The 26,669-nt window shown below is 32.7% G+C and overlaps 4 protein-coding genes and 1 long non-coding RNA gene across 8 annotated transcripts; 3 read left to right on the top strand and 2 right to left on the bottom strand.

The window, feature by feature from the left end:
• The first annotated feature begins 3,879 nt into the window (after positions 1–3,879).
• Positions 3,880–10,469, top strand: LOC133674526 (uncharacterized). 3 transcript variants are annotated; one of them, XM_062095684.1, is made up of 14 exons: positions 3,880–4,300; positions 4,977–5,032; positions 5,163–5,337; positions 5,746–5,847; positions 6,300–6,371; positions 6,745–6,861; positions 6,947–7,024; positions 7,651–7,713; positions 7,792–7,888; positions 8,014–8,092; positions 8,166–8,377; positions 8,985–9,130; positions 9,384–9,506; positions 9,942–10,469. In XM_062095684.1, the coding sequence occupies exons 1-14, from the start codon at positions 4,220–4,222 to the stop codon at positions 10,092–10,094; spliced, it is 1,554 nt and encodes a 517-aa protein (XP_061951668.1). In that variant the 5' UTR covers positions 3,880–4,219; the 3' UTR covers positions 10,095–10,469. The 3 variants fall into 3 exon arrangements, with proteins under 3 accessions (XP_061951668.1, XP_061951669.1, XP_061951670.1); XM_062095685.1 differs by lacking the exon at positions 7,651–7,713; XM_062095686.1 differs by lacking the exon at positions 4,977–5,032 and having other exon boundaries at positions 3,900–4,300.
• A 439-nt stretch (positions 10,470–10,908) lies between these two features.
• On the bottom strand, positions 10,909–13,078 carry LOC133674527 (cytochrome B5-like protein). Of its 2 annotated transcripts, none has more exons than XM_062095688.1 (6): positions 12,901–13,078; positions 12,389–12,492; positions 12,258–12,298; positions 11,730–11,807; positions 11,535–11,626; positions 10,909–11,225 (listed from the first exon to the last, which is right to left on the bottom strand). In XM_062095688.1, the coding sequence occupies exons 2-6, from the start codon at positions 12,465–12,467 to the stop codon at positions 11,159–11,161; spliced, it is 357 nt and encodes a 118-aa protein (XP_061951672.1). In that variant the 5' UTR covers positions 12,468–12,492; positions 12,901–13,078; the 3' UTR covers positions 10,909–11,158. The 2 variants fall into 2 exon arrangements, with proteins under 2 accessions (XP_061951672.1, XP_061951671.1); XM_062095687.1 differs by having other exon boundaries at positions 12,389–12,489.
• Positions 13,079–15,103: 2,025 nt separating this feature from the next.
• On the top strand, positions 15,104–17,361 carry LOC133673927 (senescence/dehydration-associated protein At4g35985, chloroplastic-like). The gene is made up of 5 exons (XM_062094863.1): positions 15,104–15,918; positions 16,145–16,275; positions 16,377–16,543; positions 16,624–16,708; positions 17,025–17,361. The coding sequence occupies exons 1-5, from the start codon at positions 15,319–15,321 to the stop codon at positions 17,203–17,205; spliced, it is 1,164 nt and encodes a 387-aa protein (XP_061950847.1). The 5' UTR covers positions 15,104–15,318; the 3' UTR covers positions 17,206–17,361.
• LOC133673928 (uncharacterized) lies at positions 16,282–18,182 on the bottom strand. Its single transcript, XR_009835095.1, has 2 exons — positions 17,674–18,182; positions 16,282–17,579 (listed from the first exon to the last, which is right to left on the bottom strand). It is a non-coding gene; the product is annotated as an uncharacterized LOC133673928 (long non-coding RNA).
• Positions 18,183–22,637: 4,455 nt separating this feature from the next.
• Positions 22,638–24,689, top strand: LOC133674598 (hypothetical protein At1g04090-like). Its single transcript, XM_062095801.1, has 2 exons — positions 22,638–22,874; positions 22,995–24,689. Exons 1-2 carry the CDS (start codon positions 22,787–22,789, stop codon positions 24,545–24,547), a joined length of 1,641 nt encoding a protein of 546 aa, XP_061951785.1. The 5' UTR covers positions 22,638–22,786; the 3' UTR covers positions 24,548–24,689.
• The last annotated feature ends 1,980 nt before the right edge of the window (positions 24,690–26,669 follow it).

The following is a 26,669-nucleotide window of genomic DNA, read 5'->3' as shown; positions in this document are numbered from 1 at the left end:
ATAATATCAACAAAACAAACAATAATATTTTTACTATTAATACTCTAAAAATTAATTACACTAAAAAGGGAATATTAACAAAACTAATATAATATTTTTAATACCCATACTTTAATTACACTAAAAACATAGGCAATCCAAGCGCCACATGGATCATATTTTTTTTTTCTAATGCAAAAAGATGAATGTGTATGTGTTGTTAATGCATTTTTAAATATCAAGAAAAAATATAATTGTGCACCAAAAAGCTAGTGCTTACATATAATACAATAAAATAAAGATCATATTTGTTAACTGTGTAAGATTTCAAGCTAATTTTTAACATGGAATAAAAATGAGACCATGTTGCGGATATGTTTTACTATATCATGATTCTCTTAATTAAAAAACATAAAAACATGGTTTATGTTAAACAAAATAAATTTTAAAATGCATCAACTAATAAACCAAGAAAGAGTTGCTATTACCAATCAAATTCTAAAATAAAAAGATAATCATACCTATAAAAGTAAACGTTAGATCAATATGATATTTAACTCCTACTTTTCTATGTAGTTCACATATTTATTTATTTTTTTTTCTTAAATGTCTTTTTTTCTTACCAAGAATAAATATTTTTTTAATTTTAAAAAATAAAGCCTGTATATATATATAAAAAATTTATAATTGAATTAGAATAATTTCTTTGAAATATTAAATACATATAAAATAATTAAAAAACAACTTTTATTTAGAAAAATATTAAATAACTAATCTTAAAAAGAAAGAAGAGGTATTAATTCAAATACAAATTACAAAAATATATTTTAAAAAATACATATAAAAAAAGATATCAATAAAAATAAACATTGTTGTACCTAAGAAGTCGCACATAACTAGTTTTGAAAATAGCTTGCACATGTGGACTCTTATTTTTATCTTATATTAGAGTTTTTACTATATACGATTCTTTAAGGGTGAGTTTAAAAGTGTGATTATGATTGCTTTTCAAAGTACTTTTTACTCAGAAAATATATCAAAATAATATATTTTTTTATTTTTTTTAAAATTATTTTTTATATCAGTAAAACATAAAAAAAAATATTAATTTAAAATAAAAAAAAATAATTTTATTTTAAAATGCTTAAAAAACAAAAAAAACCAGGTGTGGATCTCCATCCACATCAGAAGTGTGTTTTCTTGAAAACTAAGCGAGCTGATATTGTCAATTTGCTCAAGAAACCAGAAAAAACAAACTGTGAGCAGGATATTTCAAACTTCAAACCTGAGAAGTGGGGGATGAGAGAGAAGGCAGCAAATAATCCATAAAAAATCAAAGAGCAAGTAGTAGTCGCCGGCAATTATAGGACTGCGTTTGGTATTGTGGTTTTTGCTTCGTTTTGCTCCAATTATAATTTATATTTGTTTAGATAAAGAAGTTAATGCATGATTTAGAGGTAGATCCCACTAAAAAAATGAGTTCATACTGTAATTTTTGCTCAAGCTAAAAATTATTACTTTTCGTTATTTTTATTAAAACTAAAAATATCATCTGTGCACAATTTAATTCAAAAAGCGTGTGAAAGTGGTTGGGAGTAGATGGGAGAAATTAGGTGGTCCTGTAATTAAAATCTGCCATGTGAACAATGAGTGCAAAGTGAATTAAATTCACTCTGCACCCATTGTTCACGTTACAAAAGTGAATTGATAAAAGTGCGCAGAGTAAATAGTAAAAAATTTTAATTTTTTAATTTTTAATTGTATTTTATTTGAAAAATTAGTGTTTAATATTATTCAATGACACTATATAAATTAGAAAGAGATCGCATGATGGCGTAACATTTATAGAATTTGATTGTAATCCTAATTTTGTTCATGGTGATATTTTACCTGATTTTGTTGTACGTTCAAAAAACTATGGAAACTATAGTGATAAAATTATAGATAGTTTAATGCAACGATAAAAAATATTTTATATAAAATATTATTTTTATTTCATGATATAATAGCAGTAGTTAAATCTATAATATTTAAATTAAAAACTATCAATATTAATATATATCATTTTTAGTTATTTTATAATCTCAATTTAAAAAGTATTTTTAACCAAATACATTAAATTATTTTTTGTTCAGTCTCAATTTCAACTATAGTTTTAACCAAATATGTATAAATGCCAAATTAATTTTATTTAAAAATATTTTTTTTAAAATATTTTTTTAAAATTATAATTATAAAAATTATTAAAATACCAAACACACGTAAAATTAGACTGTTAGGTTTCGTTGAAATTAGCAAGAAGCAATCACAAAAACTAAATCTGCGCTGGCTGGGCCACGCTATAAAGCTGGGATCTATCTCTGCTAGCATGATCCATGGGGGAAGCAAGAGCTGGCAACCATGTGAACCAGTCTAGCACCAAGTCGACTATCATCTTCCCTGTATGATGATGACATGTCAAACCAGCCAGCTTATTGACAGTCCATTTCTTCCCAAAAACCGAAACTTGTATGCGATTTTATTCCTCCTCTTGACGTCTTCCAAATTGTTAGAAATACCACCCACCATGACTGACTGGATTTCTGGCTCCACCCCCCCATTGCACCGCCTTTATCTGGCTGCAAGGTCATGGGGCCTGAAAACATGGCGTTCCACGTTATTCACGGCTCCACATGGGCTTTCTTGACACCGGATCTTTTATTTTTAGTTTTATGACGAAAATATGTTTTCAATCCAGTTAGAAATGTATTTTTGAGTTTGATTGTAATAATAGTAATAATAATAATATGTTTGAGTTGTTAGTATTTTAATTATTATGGATTAAATTATTTTTATTTAATTTAAATTTAATAATTTAGATTTGATTTCATTCTTAGAAGAACATGATAAAATATAAACTTACAAAAAAAATTTAGGAGGTTACAAGTCTTGTCGAGTATTAATATGATATTGTGATACACGATATTTTTTTTAAATATTTTTATTTAAAAAAAACAAAATACTTAAATTTATATATTTTTTTAAAACACTTTTAAAAAAAATTCAAAACACAAAACACAACATCTATATATTAATTTTTTCTCCGCAACGTTCAATTCAAAACACTTCATTGAACGTTGCGGAGAAACTTAAACATTAAGGAAATGACGACCTTGCCTTTTCTCTTGGATTTTGTAATTATGATGTATTTATCTTTTATATTAATGACATCGGATTTTCCTAAGTGGAGTGAAGACAGAACATATGCCACGTCAATAGCATAGAGTCTTATACTTTATCAGTTAAAAAAACATTAAAAAAAGGTGGGGAAAAGTCACAAATGACAAGGTGTCATGAAAGGGACAGCGAATGAGGGAAGATTCGGATCACAAAGCAGCATCTTTTACCCCTATTTCTCTCTCAAATTAATAAAAAAAAATTAAAACAATAGAAAACGAGGGTTCCCTTTTTGCCCTTCACAAATCCCACACGTGCCAGCTGTCATATCTACACACACGAGTCACTCCCAACAGTGATCTGTCGTTATTCAACAGGTCAACTTTATTTTCGCCCCTGTAGATTAAACAATATCCCAATTCTACTCCTATTATTTATGATTTTCCAACGTCACCCTTAAACAGTCCACTTTTTAATTTTTCCTCAAGCTTTTTTTCAAAACAATCATTAAAATATATGCAAATTTGACGGAAAAAAAGAGAGAGCGAATAAAATAAAATCTGAATACAGCCAGCTTTTTGTTCGGTAGTATTTAACGATTAAGGAAGAAATTGAAACATTATAAGAAACTATAGAGATAATAATAAAATAAAATAAAATATAGGGTTAAGAATAAAACATTAATAAATATAGAGTACCGTTATTCAATATATATATTTTTCTGGTTGCTGATTGGCGCAGCTCCCGTCTCTCTGTCGCTCTGACCTGTACATCACCAAATACATCTAACGGTCTCTCCCTCTCCCAAATCTCCCTCTGCAAATTTTAATTCCCAAACAAACCGCCGAAAACAAGGGGAGAGAGAGAGAGAGAGAGAGAGATAAATGGAAAGCAAAATTAATTACTGTATTAAATCTTCGGATAATTATTAGTATAAAAGTCTCGTCTTCTCTAGCTCACCGCTCTTTTTCTTGCCCCTCTTTGCTCTCTCTCCCTTCCCTTCTCCTCTATGGAGATTTGAACAAATAAATAAATTTATTGTATTCATACAGAGAGAGGGAGAGAGAGGGAGAGAGAGGAAGCAATGTCGGAGGCAATGGATAGTGTCCTCTTCTCTCTGAGTAAAGCATTTTGTAGTCCTCTGGCCGTTTTTGTTCAGATTCAGGTTTGTTTCTTCTCTTTCTTTCTATTTCAGATCCACCCCGTTTTGTTCCTTTCTTACAAAGCTGACGCGCAACTCCACATTTATTTTCCTGATTTTCTTTTCTTCTTGGAATGCAGTGGATTGAATTTCAATTTTTTTAGCTTTGAATTTCCTTATTGTTTGTCTCTCTTATTTATTTATTAGGATCTGATCTTCTTTGGAAGTCAATTAAAAAAAAGAATTACGTGATGGATTGAATTGGATTGCATGTATTTCAAAGTTTTCAACTTTTTTTTTAATCTTTTTGGGCGACATTAAATTATTATGACAGTGACTGATCGAATGGGATTAGGAAAGGAAATGCTTAGATTAATTATATCTGGGACGTGATTTAAGTAATTATTGTTCTGCAAACTTGCCAAGTGCATTGGGCTAACCTTGTTTCTCTCTCTCTCTCTCTCTCTCTTCTAAACCCGGTAACTAAAAGTTCATTGGACCCTGATTTTCTGGGGCATTTTAGAAGCATGAGGCATTAGTTTCAATATATCAATAAACATTGAGTGAGATTTACTTCTTTTTTTTTTTCCTATTCTTAATCCTAGAAAAGCAAAAAGGTGCTTTCTTTTGGGGTTTTATTTTAATTTTACCAGCTCTTCACCACCCTCTTCTCTCTTTCTCCATGTTGTTCCTGATGTAGGGATGTGTAATTTGCTTAACTCTTGCATTTGGGTGGGCTTGTGCTGCTTATGTCAGGTATTGAGATGTACTGAATATAGTTTTTAAAAATGATTTTTAATGTATTTGTCTTTCGTTATCATTTATTTATGGCTTGTCTTTGCATGCGTGAATCGTTTTGTCACCAACATTTTCTTCTTTCTCACAGGAATAGAGAGATCAGACGGATAAAAGATAGTATGAGAGCTGGCAACAGCTTGGCATTTCTTTGTCAAGATATTAATGAACTTGAGCACTCTTATCAGGCCAATCTGCCTAGAGTTTCAGTGGTTATGCCTTTAAAGGGGTTTGGAGAACATAATCTACACAATTGGAGAAGTCAAGTAGGTGCCTTTTCTTTCTTTTGCTTCTTTCCCATGAAAGCCGCTAACCCTTTTCCGTTTTCGCTGCTGTCTTCATCAAATTAGTTAAACAACTGATTTTCCCATTCTTTGTTTGGGTGGAAAAGAGTTTGAGTCAAACGAGTATGTGCTGCGTGTTTCATAGTCTAGTTTGAAATATGTTCTTCCTTCCATTTTTTTATGGCTCTCTTTGTTTCCTAGATCTGTAGATTCTCAGAAAACAGGTTTCATTTTCTGCTTCGAGCTGATATGTAGACATCTTGATAAAGTCTTTTATGGTTTTGTTTGTTCCTGCTTGTTGTAGCTATTCTCTTCCTTTACTTTTGACTGGAAGAAGTTGTGCAATGTTAAGTGAGTCATTGATTATGACTTAGGTATTGTTAAGTGCAGATAATATCTCTTTATGGAGGTCCTCTAGAATTCCTTTTTGTTGTGGAAAGTACTGAAGACCCTGCTTACCATGCTGTTTCTCGCTTAATATCAGATATCAAGGTATATTTTTGCTTTCACTGGCGTACTCTGTGCTTCAAAACATGGATTCTCCAGTACCAGTACTGAGAGAAATTAAATAGTAATTAGTTGCAATATATGATTTGACACCCATGTAATTGGTTTTTTAGTTCTCAATTTATTTGTCCATCTTTGAAATTCCATCATTTAATAGAACATCATTAATTATGTCCATTCATAGTAAAATGTGTTCATCTCCATTTCTTTTAACAAAAATCACGAGTTTTGCTCCTAGTCAACAAACATTTTTGCTAGTATGAAAATATAAAGTATGGACTAACAGATATACTTTTGCACAGAAACACATAGGCTCTCATTTTATTGATGTTGTGAAAATTAGTAATGCTGTCACTGCATTTCTGTCTCTTGTAGATACATGTTGATTCTGTGAATTACCTTTTTTCTTGATGTGTAATTATATTTCATGTGAGCAGGATAACATTGATGCTAGAGTTGTGGTAGCCGGCTTATCAACGACTTGTAGTCAGAAAATTCACAACCAGTTGGTATGCAACAAGTTTACCATTAGTTTATTGGTTTCTAGCAATACCTCTTATACTGTTACCTTAACCTGATTTGTGTTCATACTTTGTTTCCATGTCTTACAATGTGATGCAATGCAGCATTTGTTGCTAGGACAAGTCTATATATAAATTCCAATTTTTTTATTAAGTAGGAGTTTATGCTTAGACTAGTTGCCAAAAGGGACTGATGCTGTGTGATGCTTTTGCAAATTGTATTTTAGAAAACCAGGATTTCAAAAGCTTATATAAAAGTTGGTCCACTTTATGCTTGTTGCATAAATTCTATTTATTGGTCTCCTCTAGAGCCACACATTTGTTTGGAATTTCACTGGTGCATTATTATGCTGTTGTAAAGATTGGTGTGGAGCAAATGCACAAAGACAGCAAGTATGTGTTGTTTTTGGATGATGATATTAGGCTGCACCCTGGTTCAATTGGGGCCCTCACTGCTGAGATGGAAAAAAATCCTGAGGTATGGGTCTTTGATATGGTCATATTTGTAGTGAGCTGCATTATTTTCATCTTATAATCCTAAGTTTTTGGCAATTGGAATGCAGATATTTATTCAAACTGGATATCCTCTTGATCTACCTTCTGGGAGCTTAGGAAGTTACTGCATCTATGAATATCACATGGTATAGCACCTTATATGACCTTCCTGTAATTTTGATAATTCATTTTCTGAGCTTTATGACATTAGTGCTTTTAAAATTATTTATTTCATTATGGTATTACTAGCAAAGTTACTGCTTCATTCCAGTCTTTCAGTTCTTAATCACTAAATGATAGTAGATGACTCGTGGCATTATTTACTGCAAGTTGGTGAATCGATGAACATATGATACCAGTTACAGCGTCATCTGTCCCAAGCATTTTGTTAGAAAACATGCGATGTTCCCAACTCAGAGATTTGAAAGAAAACAAATGCAACCATGAGACTTAATGAAATTATAAACCTTGAACATTTCCAGAAACTTAAACTCCATGTGGCACTTTAATTGCTTATATTTGCATTGCGAAGTATAATGTTTGTATCTTGGGAAAGGTATGATCATATTCTTTGTGGTTGTTTGGGGCAGAGATGTAAGTCCACATGGACTTGAGTTTCTTTCAAGCAAACTACTGGAGTGCGTGCAACTGTGAATTTGTAGGCTGATACTGTTATGACTTTTAATTGCTACCTTGCTTTTGAAATTACCAAAGCTTTGTTCATTTTCACTTAGTTAATTAACTTGTTCACATGTCAAATATTTTCCATCAGCCTTGTTCGATGGGGTTTGCCACCGGTGGAAAAACATTCTTTTTGTGGGGAGGGTGCATGATGGCAAGTAGCTTCTACTACCTTCTAAGATTATATGCATATGATTGAGATGGTTTTTGATTGCTCTAGATTATTTTTCAGATGCATGCTGATGATTTTAGATATGACCGCTGTGGTGTGGTATCTGGACTTCGAGATGGGGGATATTCTGATGACATGACACTTGCAGCTGTAGCGGGTAATCCACTTTCTATGAAGACAATTTTTTGGACATAGAATCAGCTCTCTCAGTCTTCACTTCACAACTTTATCCTATCATATGGTGCCAAATTTTTCATCGCAAACTTTATGATTTTTTCACAGGTGCTCATAAGAAGCTCATAACATCCCCACCTGTTGCTGTTTTTCCTCACCCCCTATCCAGTGATCTCAGCTTTTCAAGGTTTGTGATATTCACTAGCTTAGACTTAAATGTGCTATATTTCATTCAATGTTGATTTATTGACTTTGTCTAGGTACTGGAATTACTTGAGGAAGCAAACATTTGTCTTGGAATCATATATGTTCAAGGTTAACTGGATAATGAACCGTGCATTATTTTCTTCGCACTGCTATTTATCATGGGGATTCGTAATGCCATACCTTATGGCCTTGACCCATGTTGCAGCAGCACTGCGAATCTATATCCAAGGATATGCTCGTGAGGAAACTACATTTGTTTCTAATGGTGAGCACATCAACTTTTCCTTTTCTGGTAGTGTTTATTCAGAAGTAACTTTTTTACCCCTGTTAGTGTGATGTGGGGTGGGGAGTGAGGGGTGTTTATATGGAGAAGTTTTGGAATATTTTATTTTATCATATTTATGATAGCCCTATGAGACCAAACGTGGATTATTAAACATTTGATAATGCATTAACAAAGATTAAAAGATGATGCTGATGCCTGCTTTTTTGTATCATAAGGCAGTGCATCACCATGCACTTAATTCATTATAACATAATATACTAAAATGTTGGAGTAACTGATGTATAAAGCCATTACAAATACCCATCATGACTAGCCCAGTTATGACAGTGCCATGGGTTGGGTCTCTAGCTTTTGAATTCAGGGCACTAGACATTTTTGGCACTTTTGCCTGTCTATGGATCCATCAATTAAATTTCCCTCTTTCCGTTCACATGTGGAGGTTGCAATATGCCCAGAAAAAAATAACATATACTAGGAATAAGAAGTCAGAGCTAGATACCATTATTACATAAGGGCTTTGATGTTGTTCTTACACAATACACGAAAAAATATATAGTTTTACACTAAGCAAAATGCTTTTCCTCAGGGTTGTTACTAGTCAGCTGCCTAGCTGCATGCACCTTTATTGAACTTTTCTCAATGTGGAACTTGACAAGGATAGAAGTTCAACTATGCAACATACTTTCCCCTGAGGCACCCCGACTCTCTCTTGCTACTTATAACTGGGTCCTAGTAAGTACTTGTTTATTTCACACAAATGCGGTCTTGCTAGACTTTATTGTGGACATTATATTATGGTTCAAACACTTTTATTGCCACCTTTATTGCAAGCTGTAATTATATTTTCATTGAAAACCATTGCATTGAAATTTGCATCAGAGAAGTCTATCCATAACTCAAACATAGAAGAAAATCAACTTACATACTGTGCTCGGGCCATTATGATGGCAACTTCTTACTAAGAAAAATGATTTGTCTTTGACAGGTATTTATTGCAATGCTGGTGGATAACTTTTTATATCCAATATCTGCATTCCGTTCCCATTTTTCTCAGTCTATCAATTGGTCTGGTGTCCGGTATTACTTGAAGGATGGAAAGATAAACAAGGTACGCCCACAAAGATCTTTTGTGAATTTAGAAAGTGCAACTTTCCCTATTTTGAAAGTAGCTTGTTGTAGCTGCGCGTGTTCAAGTAAATCAGATTTCAGATTTTAATTTGAGTTTTAGATACCGGTTCCCTTTTGTATACCAGTGAAATGATCTTTTTAAAGGGCAGGGAGTCCAAAATGAAGATTCCTTCACTTCTCATAGCCCGAGTCATTCATGCTGTTCTTTTTAGATAAAATTATATTTTTATAATTTTTGAAACCTTTTGAATTGCCATGTAAGAACTAAAATAGTCTGTTTTAGTTTTGTTTTTTGTACTCCTAATGCTTGGATTGAATTATTAAGATTTATCATGGTTGAAAAAGTTACAGATTGTGCAATGAGGCAAACTGCGTGGTTGGTACTCTCTGAGCAGCAGTTTATGTTCTTTTGCAGATTGAAAGAAGCAAGGATAAGGGCCCTAAATACACAGACTTGGCATGGAAACATTTATATGGGAAGAAGGCAGCTCCTCCCAAACCATCTTTCCTTGGTGGTTTGCTTAGAAGTTTGGAACAGTGGCAACAACCTAAGAAATTTGATGTTTAGAGATGGGCTTGGCAAACTAAAAATCTTATGAATTCTTTGCCACCTTTTAAGATCTGGTGGGGTAGTTAAGGTTTGGGAAACAAATAGTATTGGTGGATTAAATGGTACTCTTGGATAGGTTGGTTTAGCCCCATTGATTGATTGATTTTAGTGTTTTAGGAATTTAGTCTCATTTTTTTTATTCCTCATTCAATCAAATTTGATGCTTCAGTTCCTATGATCAGTCTGGGTTGGTTTTGTACTATGCACACATTTCTTCTGTAATCTATTTTTTTTTTAAAATCAAATGTGAGTTCTGCTGCCCCAAGAAGGTATTTGTATTATCCACAGTTGACAAATATTCACCAAATTCATCCGTGGGCAAGGTTTTTTTCATAGTGCTCTTGTTATTTTTCCGAAGTCTTAAGTCTGAACGCTCCCAGAAATCAGTTTTATTAGACACGGGAATTGCAACAACTGGCATGGGAATGCATGGTCCATGGCTGCATGATCTGAGCATTGCAGAAAAAAATTGTGCATTTTATGCTTTTAGATGGGCTTGGCCACATAAAATCTGAGATTGAGGATGGGAAATCAGGCAGTTATACACAACTTAAGCAGAGTCGCATCAATGTTTTAAATTGCAAGGCAGCGGAGACAGAAAGTTAAACCAAATAGATGCGAGCAAGAATTTCATTTAAAGGATTTACACCCTAATTTTGTAATGGTCAACCTTTTATAGTGGCATGGTGCAGCCATATAGCATTGGTCTGTTGGATCTCCATATTTTTGTGTCTTCTCTAGAATGAGTAGAAAGATACATGGAATGCCACAATAGATGGAAAACCTGCTTGACGATTATCATGTTGTTCGTTCTTGTTATGACCTTGCAATTTCTGGTTCGTAAGGCTTACACCATTAAGTCACACAGTTTGATAGAGGCCAACAACTGCTTGATGGTCTCCAAAAAAGCACCGATTGTAAAAGTCAGAATGATACAAACCAATGTGACATGAATGGCTAAAATGATGTTTTTGAAGCACACTTCTCTGGATAATTTTACAAACTAAAATCTGCAACAAATGTTACTGCTCAAGATCAGCAATGTAGAAGTCATCGATCATGTCAAACACTCGTGTAGCATGTTGCGGCCTGCAAATGTAGAATCAAAAATTGGAATTAATGTCTTCACACAGTTAAGGGAAAGCTGTGCAACCCCAGCTCAAAGTTTGACAGATCTTTACAAATTGACTAAATAGTTTAAGCAATGCATGGAGTTGTTATAGTCCAAGAACAACTGCAATGATCTTATATAATTCAGAGTCAAGAACAAGGCTCACAAGGGCACTCATGTGACAAAGATTCTTTAAATATATGTGCACAGACTCATGGGAAAACATTTATGTTACTACCAGATCACTTGTAAGTATGGAAAACTAATTCAGCTTGGTAGATACATACCCAAAAAACCCTTCAGTCGAATCATCTCCAGCATGTGCTAGGATGGCATCCCCACCTGGGTGTTCTTCTACATATGAGGTAACATCATACACCTGGAATCATAGAAAACAAGTGAAAGAAAACAAAAAATTACAACAATATTATCACACACTCCGGGATTCATATGGAGAATTAAGCAATGAACTCAGGCCATACCTTGTCCTTAATAATGATCCAACAATCAGTTCTCTTGTTATGCAGAGAGACTTCAGCTTTACTGAAAGTCTTGGATGCCTAAGAGCATGAAAAAAATTGTTCAAGACAAATGAGAGTTCAATAATAACACTCCCAACATAATAAAACAAGCCAAGGACCTGTAACTCAAGTAACATTAGTGTCCCCCCTCCCCCCACGAGGTCTCAAGATTGAACCTCTCCTTTGTAACCAAGAAAAAGAAAAGGAACAACAACATCTGCTTTGAACAAGAACTTATATTTGAAAAGACCAAAAGAATAAAAATAAAGGCATGTAAGCGAATCACATCTACATTCATAAATTAAAGTACTTTCCACATAATAAAGCTGATCTATAAAACTTAGGATCTATAATATTAAGTCATAAAAATTAAGCAACTGATATATATAATGCAGAAGCATGCATGCGTCCCCTTCCCAACCCATGCTTCCATCCTCTTGTTTCCAATGACAAAAATTTAGGATCTATGATATTAGGCTAGAGACGCACCTTAATTCTGTTATCATTCGAATAAGCCTTTTCTGTTTGAGCTGCATTAGGCAAACTTCCAGCAATCAAACAGAGCATTTATTAAATTATTGAGTAATGCCCAAAGAAGAAAGCAGGAAAGGAAGCAATACCAGATTTACGGTTTCTTGGAATCAAAATAAAAACTCCCAATAAGACCCCAAAAATCAATGCCACCACAGCTATAACCATATCTCAGGTTCAGCCCCTTCGACTGCTAAAAAAAAAAGAAAAAAAAAAGACCAACATTCAATTACAATGCCGTGCTCCACTCATAAGCAACAAATTGAACTCTAATATAAAAGTAAATAATAAGAAAAAAGAAGCATTCATATGCCATTCTCAATGCAAAGATTAGTTTTTTCGTTCTCTCATCTTTAACATAAAAGTTTCAAATGGGCATTTGATTTTTTAGCATTTTGAAAGTGATTTAAACCATTTAAAGAATTTCCCTTTTTCTCTTGTACTCCTTGAAAAACCAAATAGTTGATAGAAAGAATCGGAAAGTGTAGAGATGCGAAACGCCAAATTAAACAGTTCATCACATTAAGCTTAAAAAGAATAGTAGTAGTTTTGCTCGGTGAGACGACAAGACAACAGGTGAAGTTAAAGAGAGACAGAGAACCTGTAGTAGTGGTGGTGGTGGTAGCAGGAGCAGCAGCAGCAGCAGGTGTTTGTTAAGGAAGCAAGGTTGGCTTGCTTGGTTATTTCCGATCTCGCCGATGAGTTCCTGTCCCAGAATCTTCACTGTTGTTGAGTCATCATGAGAGCAGCGAGTAATGTCATTCATAAGGTACTTGGGTCGGGTTTTCCTGAGGTTATGGGTCTGGCCCATGATTAGATTTTTGTTCCTTAGGTAATGCATCTTTTTCTCTATTTGTTTTTTAACTCTCTAGAGACATTTTTATTGGTGTTTATCAAGCTAAATTTACCATACTTCCAAATACTTTTTATATTTTATTAAATGCCATTATTTTTTTATTTAAGTTAATTATATTTTAGCCTCTCTTCTTTAGATAAAATAATTAATTGACCTTCATGATTTCAGAATCTATATATTTAATTTATGTATTTTTAAATTTATTTTTAGTTTAACCTTTTTTTATTTATTTCGTGTTATTTTTCATTTTATTTTAAAAAATAGAAAGGATAAAAAAAAATTGATAAGATGAAAAGATTGATGAGCTTTTTTTTTATAAAAAAAATATATTACTATCAATGCGATAAAACTTAAAAACAAAAATGCATACACTTAAATCACATGCACACTCATATTGAACTTATCTGTTATAGATGTACACTATATTGGTGATCCACATTAGACTTGCCAAACTTTTTCTAACATTAAAAAAATATTTCAATAGTGATATTGTTTTTAAAAAAATAAAAAAAAATCTTCGAGAGTTGGATCATCAATCAAGAGTCGAACCATTAACTTGATTAGATTTAATAAATTTAATTAATTTAATAACATGATAAAACAAAACTAAATTGACTTAGGTCAATCCAAGTTAACTCATTCAAAAAAAAAAAATAATAAAGTCTCATCTTCAACAAACCCAATATCAAAAGATAAAATTAAAAAAAAATCAATTATTAACTTAAAAAGAAAACCTAAGTCAATCCACGCTAACCTTTAAAACTTGTGACCTTGATTTTCAAGTCAGGATTACCTTATAGAAGACAAACTTAAAAAAATCGTGAAGTTAAATTTTCGACAAACAAAATATTGAGGGTAGAAATTGAAAAAAAAAATGTTCAATAAAAAAGAATCTAAAACAAAACAAATAAAGAATAAGAACAAAGTTTAATATAAAAATTACATGAAATCAAATGTTAAGGGATGTAATTGAAAAAAATCAATAAAAAAAGATTAAAAATAAAATAAATAGCAATAAAAAGAATAAAAACTAAATTTGACACAATAAAAATAATAAAAAAAGATGAAATTAAAAAAATAATAAATTATTTAAAATAATAAAAAAAATATAAAAATATAAAAAAACCCATTGGATGCAGTTAAAGAAAATTTAAATTCAAGGTAATTCAATCATTTTATTCTTCTACCCAAAAAAAAAAAAGTTAAAACATCTCCTAGGTTTCCGTTTAATATTTTTTTTTTGTTTTAAATAAAAAGTTAGTTATTTTATTGTGAAAAAAAAAGAAAATACCATATTGGGTACTCCAGTAGCAGCCAAGCCAATTGTTTTCGTTGAGAAGAGATCGAGAATGTTAAGTTTGGACAACTACAATATTTGTAAAACAAGTTTTTTTTCCGACTTTTTGATCTTTAAATTAGTTTAGATAGGAAATGAAAAGATTCTTTCTTATCTTGGGTTTAATGATATTTATATAGCATTGAATTTATAAATTTAAATTCTAATTAGAGCGTGGTTGGGGTTATTTTTTAAAGTGTTTTTTTTTTAAATATATCAAAATAATAAATTTTTATTTTTAAAAAATTATTTTTTGACATCAGCACATTAAAATGATCTAAAAACTTAATTTGAAACAAAGAAAAAAATAAAAAAAATTTAATTTTTTTTTAAAATACTTTTAAAACATAAAAACAACTAGGAAATTGACTGATAAAATTTAATTTAAATAATTATTTTTTAAAATATTTTTACTTGAAAATATATTAAAATAATATTTTTAACATCAATACATTAAAATAATCTAACAATATTAAAAAAATTATTAATTTAAAATAAAATAAAAATTATTTTTTAAAAAATTATTTTTAAAACATAAAAATAAATAGCCTGTCCAAAGTTATCTAAAGCTATGATATTATCCCTTCCACCGAAAGGTTTAGTTGCAAAAATTTATCAATCAGAAAAGAATAAAAGTCACAAGAGAAAGAGAGAATCAATTACAGCGCAGCTTTCTTTGTGAAGATACAAAATCTCCTTTTTACCTTTATACTCCTTACTCTTCCTTCTATCACAAACTGCTCTTACCAGACGAAGAAATCGAAGATCATAGCCCCCAGAGAGTTACTAGCCTGTCCCATTTGCTCAGAAAAACCATCAACCAAAAAATGGGTTGTCTGAGGCCTAAAAGATCCAAAACCACTACTAACAGGAAAACTAACACACCTGAAGCTGATTTCTTATCACAACAACAAAACCCATCAGGACCCAAAAATCTCAAACATGAACTTCTTTTGCAAATCCCAGCATGCACAGTTCACCTGATGGAAGCAGGAGAAGCTCTGGAAATTGCCAAGGGAGACTTCAGTCTTGTTAGAATCCTTGACGAGAATATTTCTCTTGCCACCATAGTTAAAATTGGTGATGATCTTCAGTGGCCTTTGACAAAAGATGAGCCAGTGGTTAAGCTTGATGTGTTGCATTATTTGTTCTCTTTGCCAATGAAAGATGGCGACCCTTTGAGCTATGGAGTCACATTCTTGGATGAGTATGGAAGCAGTTTGGGCTTGCTGGACTCTTTTCTTTGTGAGCTCTCATGCTTTTCTGGGGCGGCAGCTTCTTCAGCTAGAAGTACTAGAAATGTTGACTGGAAAGAGTTTGCTCCAAATGTTGAATATTATAACAATTTTTTGGCCAAGGCTATTGCTGGAGGTACTGGTCAGATTGTCAAGGGGATCTTCAAATGTAGCAATTCTTACACTAACCAGGTTTGCTTTATTACGAATCATGAATCATTGTTTCTTTCTGTTTGTAAATCAGTATTATTTATTTGAACTCAATTTATGGTTCGTTGAGTGATAATTGAGTCGTAGACTTCAGTAATATAAGAGTTTACCTTGAAACATAAAAAATGTTAGTTTGTATGAGAGAAAAGGAAGTGCCATCATTCATATTGCTATGGATAGTGATTCTAAAATGAAGATAGAAAAGCAGGTCCACAAGGGAGGGGAAATGATTTTATCCAGAGCTGCAGAGGAGAAAAATGGTGCCATGGCAACAGAAATTAGCGGCAACAGAAGTGCTGGGTCCACGAAGAAGAGCAAAGTCAACAAAAGCATAAAACGGTATCCTAAGACAAGACCATTTTCCATTATAAATGAGAACATGACAAAACTTTACCCTTCTTTTCAAAGCAAATGTTTGATTATTGCTTTTTACCACATAGTGTGAGAAAGCTGTCCAGGATGACAGAAAAGCTAAGCAAAACTATGCTTGATGGTGTTGGCATTGCCACCGGGTCAGTAATTACACCTCTGGTTAAATCTCAAGCTGGAAAGGCATTCCTATCTATGGTCCCAGGAGAAGTACTCTTGGCTTCACTTGATGCTGTCAGTAAGTACTTTAGCTAAACTAGTGATCCTATTCTCTTCCTTCAAATGTGTGATGACGTTTTCTGATTTTCCAAACCACAGATAAGATTCTAGATGCAGCTGAAGTTGCTGAAAGACAAGCTTTATCTGCAACCTCAAAGGCTACAACCAGAATGATCAGTGATAGGTAATGACTCGCCAAAGGCAATATGCTGCTTCCACTCGTGTGTGCGTTTCCCTAAATTTAGTGACCATGTCACAATTATAATTTGATAAAAAGGTGTAGTGCTCCAGCTCCAACCCCAAGTAAAGAAGCATAGTTTAAAGATAAATTTTCAGTTAATTCTCAATTGACATCATAAATATAATTACTCGAAAAAAGTTCACTTCTTTACGAAGTTCATTTTCCCTCTTTTTGGCCTTATATTTCTCCATTCAGTAATGAGTAAACTTTACCATGTTCATTTTTCCTTGGCTATCTTCGTCGCTATTTTGAGCAACAGGTTTGGAGATAGCGCAGGGGAGGCAGCTGAGGATGCGTTCGCAACAGCAGGGCATTGTGTGTGCGCTGCTTGGAATATATTCAAGATACGGAAAGCCATCAATCCAGCAACATCTGTTTCCACAGGAGTGCTTAAGAATGCAGCAAAGAATGCAGCAAGGAATAGAAATAGGAGTTATTAACCTGCGGAGTGTATTTATCTTGTAGAACTTAATTGACCATTTTGCTCAAGTGGTTCAAAGAACTGGTCACCAGAGCCACAAATTGTTGTCAAGCTTGAATAATATGACAAAATGCTCTGTTTTCTTGCCACTATTAATCGTATTAATGTTCCGAAATGTGAACGATCTATGCTCTAATGCTACAAAAAGTGTAGATTATCTTTGGGATTTCATCTCCCTAAGAATAAATAAGTTTTGCACAGAAAACTTACATCCCGTTGGGTTATCTTAATTCTTCCGGTTCCTGATGCATGAAAACTCCATTTCAAGCTCTCATTCCGCACCACAAAATTTGCACAGCCTTTCAACATAGTAGGTGAAGCAAATAACTCTACCTGAAGATAAAATTATTAAACAGGAATCAGGAATAGAATTAAGCTCAAGGAGAATCAATCTCACAGTTTTAACTTATTATATATTGTTTTAAACCTGGGGTATAACGTTGTGTCATTTCATCTGCCTCTTGTCTTTCTTCTTCCTTTTCATTCATAGCAAAATAATTTCTCTTCGGACAGAAGGCAAGAGAAGAATTAGAGTAGGCATTTTCTGGCACGGTGGCCCTGAAATCATTTTCTTACCAAAACAGAAGAACCCAGAAACCAAAACTATCAACAAAGAATTTCGGTTGCAGATTCCAGGATGCACAGTTCATCTGATGAATGAAGGAGAAGCTCTAGAGCTTGCCAAGGGCAAATTCACGATAGCTCGAATCTTGGACAAGGGTGTTTCGTTGGTAACATGGTAAAAGTTGGTGACAATCTCCAGTGGCCACTGGACAAAGATGAGCCAGCTGTGAAGCTTGATTCCCTCAACTATTTGTTTTCTTTACCAATGATGGATGGTGGTTCTCTGAGCTATGGAGTGATTTTTTCGGAACAGTGTTTTAACTAATGCTGCGGAGGAGAAAATTGGATTCAAAGCAACTGAAATTAACAGCGATAAAGTTGCGGGGGCCGTACGTTGTCCAATTTGTTTAAGATAATAGTTAATGAATAATTTTAAAGTTAAATTAAAAATGGAGTACATTTATTTATTTTTAGGTTAAAATTTAATTTTTAACCTAAGCTCTTCAATATAAAATATTAATATAATTTAAATAAATTATATGTGAATAAAATATTAATATAAAAAACTTGACATACTTTGATGAAACTCACAATCTTCTTTAAAAAAAAACTTTTCTAGTATTATTATAAATTAAAAAAACTTAAATTTTTAGAAAAAAAAAGATCATAAAAAACTCAAGTTTGAGTTTATTATAAGATAAATTTTTTGGCTACAAAAAAATATATTTTTTCAATTTAAAATTTAAACTTGCATCTAGTCCATAAAAAATTATTTTTTCTAACTCAATGTTTGTTCTATCCAGCTCATAAATATAGAAATTAATCAATTTTTCCAGGAGTATTTTATGCAAGCATGAATAATTTTTTGAACTATAAAACATTAGATTTATAACTAAAATATTCAAGTTTAATTCTGGTTTATTATAATTAATTTTTTATTATTTTAATTTTTAAAATTCACTATATATAAAAAAAGGATTGAAAGAAAAGTTTTTAGCCATGCTTTGTTTAGATTTTACACACTTTCTCATCAGATTTAAGTGCTTTCTTTTTAAATTTTAAGCTTTGGCTTTACTTACAAGTCTAAAACTTATATTTATTTTGTTAAGAAATATTTAAATATGAACTTTTCATTAATAAAATTTTAAGAATAAATAATTTATTTTTTACAACAATAGTATTTAATTAATTTTATTATATTTCAACAAGTACTCTTATTTAATTTTGTTTATTCTAATAAATATTATGCATGTCAGGATGATTAATATTCAATAGCTTATATTGCTTTGAATATTTACTTGTAGGCATGCTATAACTTTTACATGTTTTAGTCTTTGATTATACGTTTTCCATGATGTATATGTCAATAAGTTTATAATATAAACTTGAATGTTCTCTAGTTATATGTCGATATCTAATTTAATTATAATGTTTTTATTTTGCTAAACTAAACAATCCTTAATCATTTGTTTAATTAATCCTAATATTTTTGTATTGTACCATAAACAAGCGCAAAGCCAACCAAAGCTTAAAGTAGTAATTGATACATTATTCTTGTTTATTTTTGTGTTTTAAAAGTATTTTTTTAAAAATTTAAAATTTGTTTATTTTTTTGCTTCAAATTAATTTTTTTTGGTGTTTTTAGATCATTTTAATGTGCTGGTGTTAAAAATAATTTTTAAAAAATAAAAAAAAATATTATTTTGATATATTTCCGAGTAACAAACACTTTGAAAAACAACTGCAACCACAAACACGCTAGGGATAAGAAGCTGCTCTTTTGCTTTTGATTGAATAGCGCGAGAAATTTATCCATGATGACAGAAAATATTAGTATAGCTATGTTACATAATAATATAAATTGTATTTTAGAATCTCATTTAAAAATTTAAATTATTGGATTGAGATGATTCTTTAACACAGTATCAAAACCTTAATAAACAAGCGATCACGAATTTGAATCTTACCATCCCAATTTATTCAATAAAAAAATAATTCATGCATCGAATTTAACACCATAATCTCCATAAACACAACGGGATAACCTTCTAAAGTAGTATCTAAGCAAACAAAATGGGTTTTTCACTCAGCACATTTTGCTCCTACAGACTTAATGCTTAATTTCCTCTTAATTTTCTGATTTGAAACTTCCACAGTTTGTTCTGTTTGCTTATTATTATGTTCATCACTTCTCCTCATAGATAAAACTCCGGTGAAGAAAGTTTTTCATCCTCCGCCTCTGGCTTTCTCTCTCACTTTCTTCGGCACTGTCTCCTGCCTTTACCACGGGCTCTTGAAGAGTTGTCTTATTGGGCTTTCATGGCCACTCGGGGTCTCTTTTCACCATTCTAGCTTTTCTTGCAAACAGAACTCTTCTCGGCTCAGCTAGCCTTTTTGGGCTTCCTGCATTCGTTTCATTTCGAATCCATATGCGAGGAGGCAACGCATCCGGCGTCTGTTGATTATACATATTCGCCCTGCCTCGTGGAACTCAAGATTAATTATCTCTGTATAAAATAAATTAAAATATATTATAAAATTTAATTTATAATTAATTTAATATTAAATTAATAAATTTAAAAACATCTCTGTAAAAAAATATAAAAAACAACCCGAGTTAACCTGTTAAACATTATTATTAAGTTATGAGATCAAACTAATCTAAAATAAAGCAAAAAAAAAAATAAATAATAAAATCTAATTTTCAATTAACCTAATATTAAAAGATAAAATTTTTAAAAAAATTAAATAAAATTTATTTTTAGCCAATTGAGTAACCTCTCAAACCTGATATGTATGATAATGAGAATGAGATAATTCAATAAAAAATAAATTTAATATATAAAAAAAAGGCAAATGTTTTTTTTAGATGCATGGGAAAATAGTTAGTGTATTGTTAATAATGCTACAGGTTTTCCACATGCGTTGAAAAGATCTTATGGAGTAGAGAAATGAAAGACCGCTTCTTATTTATTATTTACTTCTTTGAATTTTAAATGAAATTGAAATCTTTGGAGCCATTAGGAAATCGCTATTAATTTCTTTGGTTTAAATCACACCTAATTAAAAATTCACACCACACTTCTCTTCTCAGTTCTCGCATAATAATAAAAATGTGTTGAATATTTTTTAAATAAAAATATATTTAAATAATTATTTTTTTATATTAACCTATCAAAATCATAAATTCAAAAGCTTGTATCCGGTAGCACCCCGAATTTGACCACAGCTGGCGCATCAGTGCGCGGACAAAAGAGAGATGATTTCTTTTAATAAAAAAACATGTTCTCCCATCATCAGGATTCAGGACAGCCAAACAAACCTTTTTTTTTATTCTCCCGGGGTACTCTCCAGCGCGGCACCATTTCTTTCGATCCAGAGCATCATCACAAACGGGTAACCATTGGAGGGTGAAGATTTTCCATCGTATACGCCTTGTTTGGTTGGAGGAAATTAATTTGTTATCTAGAACACACTTTTTACATTATTATTTTTTTAGTATTTAGAGACTTCCTAATAGCCGAAGCAATTAAAATGCTCTCTCCTGGCACTGTCACGTATATTAAACCCAGCATGCTTCTACGAGTTATCTTGCTGACTCGGTGATGCAAAATCCGGTCCTGACTGCTTTTTTCCTTAGCCATCTTAAAAATTGACCCTTTCAAGTTTGAGTAATCCAATGGGTCAACTTGAAGGATTTTATTTTTTATTTTTCTTTATACTCTCATTTAAATCATTATTATTATTATTATTTAAAATATAATAATGTTTGAGTTTAAAAAAGTTAAAATAATATTATTTTAGGATAAACTCATTGACTTCACGATTTATGAGCTAAAATGACAAACCAATAATTCTAATCTTGGGCTAGGTCTAAACACCATAGTGATGTTATTACTTAATTATCCTTAGTTCTTTTCATTGTCCTTGCATAAATGAATAGCCATAATAGCTTTGGACAAAGTATTCAAAACTAAAGGGACATGTTCCCATTGTTTACTTGTGTTAATAGCTTGTTTAGTTCTTCCAAGACTAGAAAAAGATATGGCATGATTTTATATGTTTTACTATCTAGTTAATCGGTTGATGTTGTTGTTAAATTTAATTGATATCGAGATTATAAATCACGACATCAATTAAATTTTTATCACAGTTCTTAACTGCAATACTTAATTAATATTACGGTTTAAAAACACTATATTTAATTAAAGAGGTGTTATACTAGTTGATTTTTAAAGTGTTTTTTAATAAAAAATAAATTTTTTAATATTTTTAAAATTATTTTTGATATCAGCATATCAAAACTATTTAAAAATAAAAATATATATAATTTAAAGAAACAAATTTAAATTTTTAGAAAATACAATTTCAAATACATTCCAAAATAAACTTTAAATATCGCAGTTCACAACTACTATATCTAAAATTATGTCATTTCACCAAAACATTATTCTAATATGTTAATTCTTTATTTTTCTTATTTTGTATAGTAATTGCTCAATTAGTTCCAATAATTCGTGGCTTGGCCCACTCAGTTTTAAATGTCTCATTTATGTCACACGTCTATATAGAACCATAGTCAACTGCTACCGGTTCAGCCAATTTAAACTCAGCTAGGTGATAATTTAAGAAAAAAAATCCAGCTAGCTGTACCTTCTCTCAGGAAAAAAATAAAGAAAAAGAAAAAGAAAAAAGACAGCGTGGTCTAAAATAGACGTTAATAATTTTCCACGTTTCAAACCAGAGAAGTCTCCTCCTGTCTTCCTTGTAATGTCCATTGGATGCTATTATTTTTTCTTGGAGGTTCTATATATATATATATATATATATATAGGCTTAGCCTCTCAACATTTATCCTCAAGCACTTGTCTCCTGAGGAGAAAATTCTTGCAGGCTTTAATCTCCCCGTATAAACAGTCCTTCCATATACTCAAATTCATTTCCAACCCATTTCTCTTAATTTGCACAATTCAGTAATGGGGAACGGTACCTCAGCTACAAAAGAGGCATTACCCATTGCTACCCCTTTCAAGCTTCCTTCTCCACTGCCATCTTTACCACAAGGTTAGTTTTCTTCTCTTTTCTCTTCTTCCTTGCAATATCTCATTATGTTTAATTTTGATGTTCTAAGAGAAGATACATCAGAACTAACTGAAACTTATAAAATGCGTAAATCATGTACAGGTGAAGGCTTTGGGAATGGAATCATTAATCTGGGGAGTGGATTACAGGTGTGTCAGGTAGTCTCTCTTAACAAGATTTGGGCTACAAATGAAGGTGGACCTGATAACCTTGGAGCTACCTTCTTTGAGCCATCACAGATGCCACAAGGCTTCTCTATGCTGGGTTGCTACAGCCAGCCCAACAACAGGATGCTACACGGGTGGGTTCTTGCAGGTAAAGATGAGACAGGTGAAGCCTTGACGAAACCAGTAGATTACACTCTTGTTTGGAGCAGTGAATCTTTGCAGATCAAGCAAGAGGGTGTTGGCTACATTTGGCTACCTACTCCTCTTGACGGTTACAAAGCTCTAGGCTGTGTAGTCACCACCTCCCCTGAAAAGCCTTCCCTGGAAAAAGTCCGTTGTGTTCGGTCTGACCTTACCGACGACTGTCAGATTGACAAATGGATATGGGGACAGGGCAAGGAAAGCGATCCAAATGGTTTCAATGTTTTCAGCCTGCGGCCAAGCAACAGAGGAACTCAAGCTATGGGTGTCTCTGTTGGCACATTTGTAGCCCAAAATACTACCAGTGCTTCTATTTCTCTAGCATGTTTGAAGAATATTGAGTCGAATTTGTCTTGTATGCCTACTCTGGACCAAGTCCAAGCAATATTCCAGGCCTACTCTCCTCGGATATATTTCCATCCTGATGAAGAATACCTTCCTTCCTCGGCAAGATGGTATTTCACCAACGGAGCACTACTATATAAGAAAGATGAAGAGTCCAAACCTGTCCCAATCGAATCGACCGGCTCAAACCTTCCTCAAGGTGGCTCCAATGATGGTTCTTATTGGCTGGATCTACCTGTGGAGGAAGCAGCAAGAGAAAGAGTGAAGAGAGGAGATTTACAAGATTGCCAAGTCTATCTACACATAAAGCCAATGCTCGGGGCCACATTTACTGATATCGTTGCGTGGCTTTTCTACCCTTTCAACGGTCCTGGCAGGGCTAAGGTTGAGTTGATCACCGTTCCACTAGGAAAAACAGGACAGCATGTTGGTGACTGGGAGCATGTCACGTTGAGGATTAGTAATTTCAATGGACAGCTATGTGGTATCTATTTGTCGGCACACAGCGGCGGGACATGGTATGATGCTTCAGAGCTTGAGTTTCAAGACGGAAACAAGGCTGTCATCTATTCATCGTTAAATGGCCATGCGATGTATGCCAAGCCAGGTCTAGTCTTACAAGGGAGTGGGAATATAGGAATCAGGAACGACACTGCCAAGAGTAATAAATTCATAGACACCGGAGCACGATTTTCAGTGGTGTCAGCTGAGTATATGGGCTCGAGTGTCATTGAACCACCATGGCTCAACTATTTGAGGAAATGGGGTCCAAATATCACTTATGATCTTGCCGAAGAAGCCGAGACGGTGGAGAAACTATTGCCTGGAAATCTCAAATCTGCTTTTGACAAGTTTGTGAAGAGCCTGCCGAAAGAAATATTTGGGGAAGAAGGGCCTACCGGTCCCAAATTGAAAAGAAACTGGACTGGAGATGAAGTCTGAATGTAGATCAGATGCTTTAAGTTCTTTTCAACGGGCAGTGAATGAAGGGTGATTTGTGCTGTTATAAAACCCTGTTGATAAAGCTTCATTGTTGGATGTATATTTGTTTACAAATAAATTAAATAATTTGGAAATCAAGAAACGGGCCGGCGCTGTTCCGATCATGCAGAAGATTGGCATGAACACAGTCAATTAATTTGTTTAGAGGTGATAATTTCTTAAATATTACAATATTTAATTTATTCAATGTCCCATCTAAGAACTAGGCTGGATTAGAGCTTCCTATGGTTTGCACGTTAGTATTTATCATCTATCTATACCTTGGTTTGCATGCACCCACGTATTTGATTAGACCTAATCAAAGTTTAATACGTTAGTTATAAAACCTAACCATGATTCTAGATTATTGCATTTTCAATTGACCTGTTCCGAGAAATATTTTATCAGTTCCGAAAAATAATAAAAAGAAAATGAAAATCATTTTAGAAAACATAGAAACTGTTTCGGACAACTACTAATATCCATGGCTCTACCATGGAAATGCCGGTCATTCTACGGGTGGTTTGAAATTGCAGGTTTTAAAAAAGATTGATTTATTTTTATTTTTATATTATTTTAATGTATTAATATATTTTTAAACAAAAATTACTTCATGTTAACCCTAATGTGAAAGTGAATCCTAATTCAAATTTGGCAGCTTTGAAAGAGTGCTTGATGCGGTCAAATTCATGGCTCTACCAAATAAATAAATGAGGTGTAGACATGGTTGGCTAAGGATGGCTGACTTCCAGATTGGCGATGGATTAATTATAGAAAATTAGATATATAATTCATAGAACATGAACCGTGCAAATTGAGATTATGGCACATATCTTCTAATTAACAATATGAAATGTATGCCACACACCTTTTTTTTTTTTGGGGGGGGGGGGGGGCATTAAAAATATGATAAGATGAATAAGTACTCTTCGTGCACCTACAGAAAAAATGTGGCTATGATACCACACAAATAGCGTGTTTTGCATTACAAATAAAATGTCATTTGTTTAATTTAATTTTTTAAAAATTAAATTTTCAATGTTTTTGGATTGTTTTTTAAGGCCCGACTAACTTTCCTTGTTAAATATTACCCGTTATGGCTCAGTGTAATCTGGCTTCCATGTCTCATGATTTTATTCTTGACAGCTCACAGTCTTCAAAACACGTTCTACAAGGTTAAGTATCAATTACCTTAATATATTCTCTGACTTTGGATACTCTTCTCTCGATGTGGGATATTACAATTCCCCCGTCTTAAAAACAAGTCGTCCTCAACTCTAATTCCATATGTAAGGCCCGGTTTACTCCCTTTGCAGAATATTATTTGATATGACTCAATTCAACCCGGTTTCCACGCCTCACAGTTTTAACATTAGCAGTCCATAGGTTTCAAAACGCATCTTACAAGATTAGGTATCAACTATTTTAATATGTCCTGGTTTTGGACACTCTTCTTTCAACGTGGAATGTTAAGAAAAAGAAAACCCTAATTGTTTTGCAAATTTCAACTCACCTTGTCTTCTTCGGCAGAAAGGAAAATGAGTTTACAATGAAGGAAATCACTATCCATACAACAACAAATTAAGAAATCCTAACCCATTTATAACTGTTTTAACCCATTTGCTTCATCTCGCCTGCTTGTATGATCTATTCGTTTTCTTTTTCTTTTTCTTTTTCTTTGAAACCATACAATTAACGACAATTTTTAAGTTGATTTGAATGACTCATGGATGTTAACGTAGGAATTAAAGGATGAAGATAATCAGATTTTTTTATTGATATGTTTTCACATAATATATATTTCAATTACAAATACAAAACTTAAAAACAATGGATAGCAGTCCTAAAGATACACTACTTGAACTTGAATCCTAATTGAATCAAATTCTACTTCTGCCCGAAATTAATCTGCAGCTTGTCTCTAAGAAGAAGAAAACTTGTAAACACTTGTTAAGAAAACAAGAACAAGGACTTGAAAGCAAACAAACACTTTGACAAGCAATATTTCCATGAGTGTTTATAAGTTCTCTTCGCTCCTCAGGCGTGGTTACAGTCACAGCCCAGCTGTGGGTGGGGTTACAGC

This window comes from Populus nigra, chromosome 15 (genome assembly GCF_951802175.1).
Source record: "Populus nigra chromosome 15, ddPopNigr1.1, whole genome shotgun sequence".
NCBI classification, from domain to species: Eukaryota; Viridiplantae; Streptophyta; class Magnoliopsida; order Malpighiales; family Salicaceae; genus Populus; species Populus nigra.
Note: the sequence above shows the minus strand (reverse complement) of the source record. Positions and strands in the feature narration are given on the sequence as shown.

Excerpts from the sequence above, each read along its gene's own strand:
- LOC133674526 (XM_062095684.1), top strand. The coding sequence starts at position 4,220 with ATGTCGGAGGCAATGGATAGTGTCCTCTTCTCTCTGAGTAAAGCATTT. Across the intron at positions 6,862-6,946 it reads AGATGGAAAAAAATCCTGAG|ATATTTATTCAAACTGGATA; the intron begins GTATGGGTCTTT and ends ATTGGAATGCAG. Across the intron at positions 7,025-7,650 it reads GCATCTATGAATATCACATG|CCTTGTTCGATGGGGTTTGC; the intron begins GTATAGCACCTT and ends ATTTTCCATCAG.
- LOC133674598 (XM_062095801.1), top strand. The coding sequence starts at position 22,787 with ATGGGGAACGGTACCTCAGCTACAAAAGAGGCATTACCCATTGCTACC. Across the intron at positions 22,875-22,994 it reads ACTGCCATCTTTACCACAAG|GTGAAGGCTTTGGGAATGGA; the intron begins GTTAGTTTTCTT and ends AATCATGTACAG.
- LOC133674527 (XM_062095688.1), bottom strand. The coding sequence starts at position 12,467 with ATGGTTATAGCTGTGGTGGCATTGATTTTTGGGGTCTTATTGGGAGTT. Across the intron at positions 12,299-12,388 it reads TCCAAGAAACCGTAAATCTG|CTCAAACAGAAAAGGCTTAT; the intron begins GTATTGCTTCCT and ends TGCCTAATGCAG. Across the intron at positions 11,808-12,257 it reads CGAATGATAACAGAATTAAG|GCATCCAAGACTTTCAGTAA; the intron begins GTGCGTCTCTAG and ends TCATGCTCTTAG.
- LOC133673927 (XM_062094863.1), top strand. The coding sequence starts at position 15,319 with ATGGGTTGTCTGAGGCCTAAAAGATCCAAAACCACTACTAACAGGAAA. Across the intron at positions 16,544-16,623 it reads GGCTTCACTTGATGCTGTCA|ATAAGATTCTAGATGCAGCT; the intron begins GTAAGTACTTTA and ends TCCAAACCACAG. Across the intron at positions 16,709-17,024 it reads ACCAGAATGATCAGTGATAG|GTTTGGAGATAGCGCAGGGG; the intron begins GTAATGACTCGC and ends TTTGAGCAACAG.